The following is a 1,471-nucleotide window of genomic DNA, read 5'->3' on the forward strand; positions in this document are numbered from 1 at the left end:
GAAAATTGAGAAGTCTATCTAATGTTTTGTTCTTGTCTTCCAGCCATGGAAACAAAAAGACATTCTCCTGTCGGGGTTTGAGAGTGTGTGTGGAGTGGTTCCGCGCCCGGGGCCACACAGGAATCACCGTGTTCGTTCCGAAGTGGAGGAAGGAGGCACCGCGATGGGACACGCCCATTCAGGACCAAGAGATCCTTCTGGAGCTCGAGCGAGAGAATGTCTTAGTGTTTACACCCTCCAGAGTGTGTGGTGGCAAGCGAATCGTTTCATACGATGACCGTTACATCCTCAACGAGGCTGTTGCTTCCAGTGGAATTGTTGTCAGCAACGACAATTACCGTGACCTGGCAGCAGAGTCGTCCCAGTTCCGACGAGTCATAGAAGAGAATCTACTTATGTACTCATGGGTTAATGGTCGCTTTGTACCGCCTGATGATCCTCTCGGACGCAACGGCCCCACTCTTGATGCCTTCCTGCGAAGGGGACCCTGTGGGTCAGGATCAATCAGGGACCCACGACAAGCTCCGTGCCCTTACGGCAGGAAGTGCACCTACGGCAACAAATGCAAATACATGCATCCGGAACGGGGCGCTGCACCCCTCAAGTCAGTGACGGAGAGATTGCAGGAACAGGCGCAGCGACATTACCAGAATAAGGCCAAGACTAGAGATTCCTCGCCAGGTAATGAAATGTTTTTAAAGAATTTATTTTTTTTATGTATAAATGCATATGTTTACAGTAATTTTCAGATAATTTTTTTATAGGTTTCATCTAATGTAAAGGATGTAAACATGAATTTTATGTTCAATATATTTATCAGTTATATATTATCAGATTTTCCTAATACAAAGCATAATTTCCAGGTGTAGATATCCGGGGCAAAAGTTTATCATTACCAGTGGGAGTCACAGATGCAGAAGTGCCAAAGAAACCACTGACACGCACCCAGAGTACAGTACCCCCAATGTCTCTCACCCTGCCATCTGCCCTCACCCAGGAAACCCCAACTCTTGATCTGGGACCTGCCAGTTCAACGTCTGTAGCCTCTCCGCACACTCACCATCACCTCATGCCCCCACAGCACATGGAGTCTCGTCCTCTAGACCCACTACGATCTTCATTATATAAAAGTGAGACTTCTCTATATCACATGTACCCAGCACAACCACCACAAGGCAGTTTTGGGTCCTCTCCATGGCCATGGAAAGGTCAAGGAGCAGAGTTGCCTCTAAGATCAATGCCCACTCCGCAAGGAGCGCCATCTCAAAGCCAGTCTGCAGGCTATGGATCGCATATACCTGTAAGCAAACAACTGTCAGACCCAGATCCTGCTGCCTCTGGGAATCCACATAAGAAGTTACAGCGGCAGCTTACTTTAAATCCTACATTTGATTCTCGTCTGTACAAGATGGCTGGTTACAAGGAACCTGCCCCAGAACATTTCCCAATTGTTAGTCCTGCTCAGCAGCAC

The 1,471-nt window shown here is 47.9% G+C and overlaps 1 protein-coding gene across 1 annotated transcript in view; it reads left to right on the plus strand.

Moving 5' to 3' along the window:
• LOC119588644 overlaps nt 1–1,470 on the plus strand; it is a gene marked incomplete at both ends in the record, with an annotated part of 12,859 nt that extends 11,389 nt beyond the window's left edge. The window contains 2 exon segments of the mRNA XM_037937281.1: nt 44–681; nt 864–1,470. Of these exon segments, the coding sequence (XP_037793209.1) occupies nt 44–681; nt 864–1,470 (1,245 nt within the window).
• Between the last annotated feature and the right edge of the window lies 1 nt (nt 1,471).

Source organism: Penaeus monodon, chromosome 24 (assembly GCF_015228065.2).
Source record: "Penaeus monodon isolate SGIC_2016 chromosome 24, NSTDA_Pmon_1, whole genome shotgun sequence".
NCBI lineage: Eukaryota > Metazoa > Arthropoda > Malacostraca > Decapoda > Penaeidae > Penaeus > Penaeus monodon.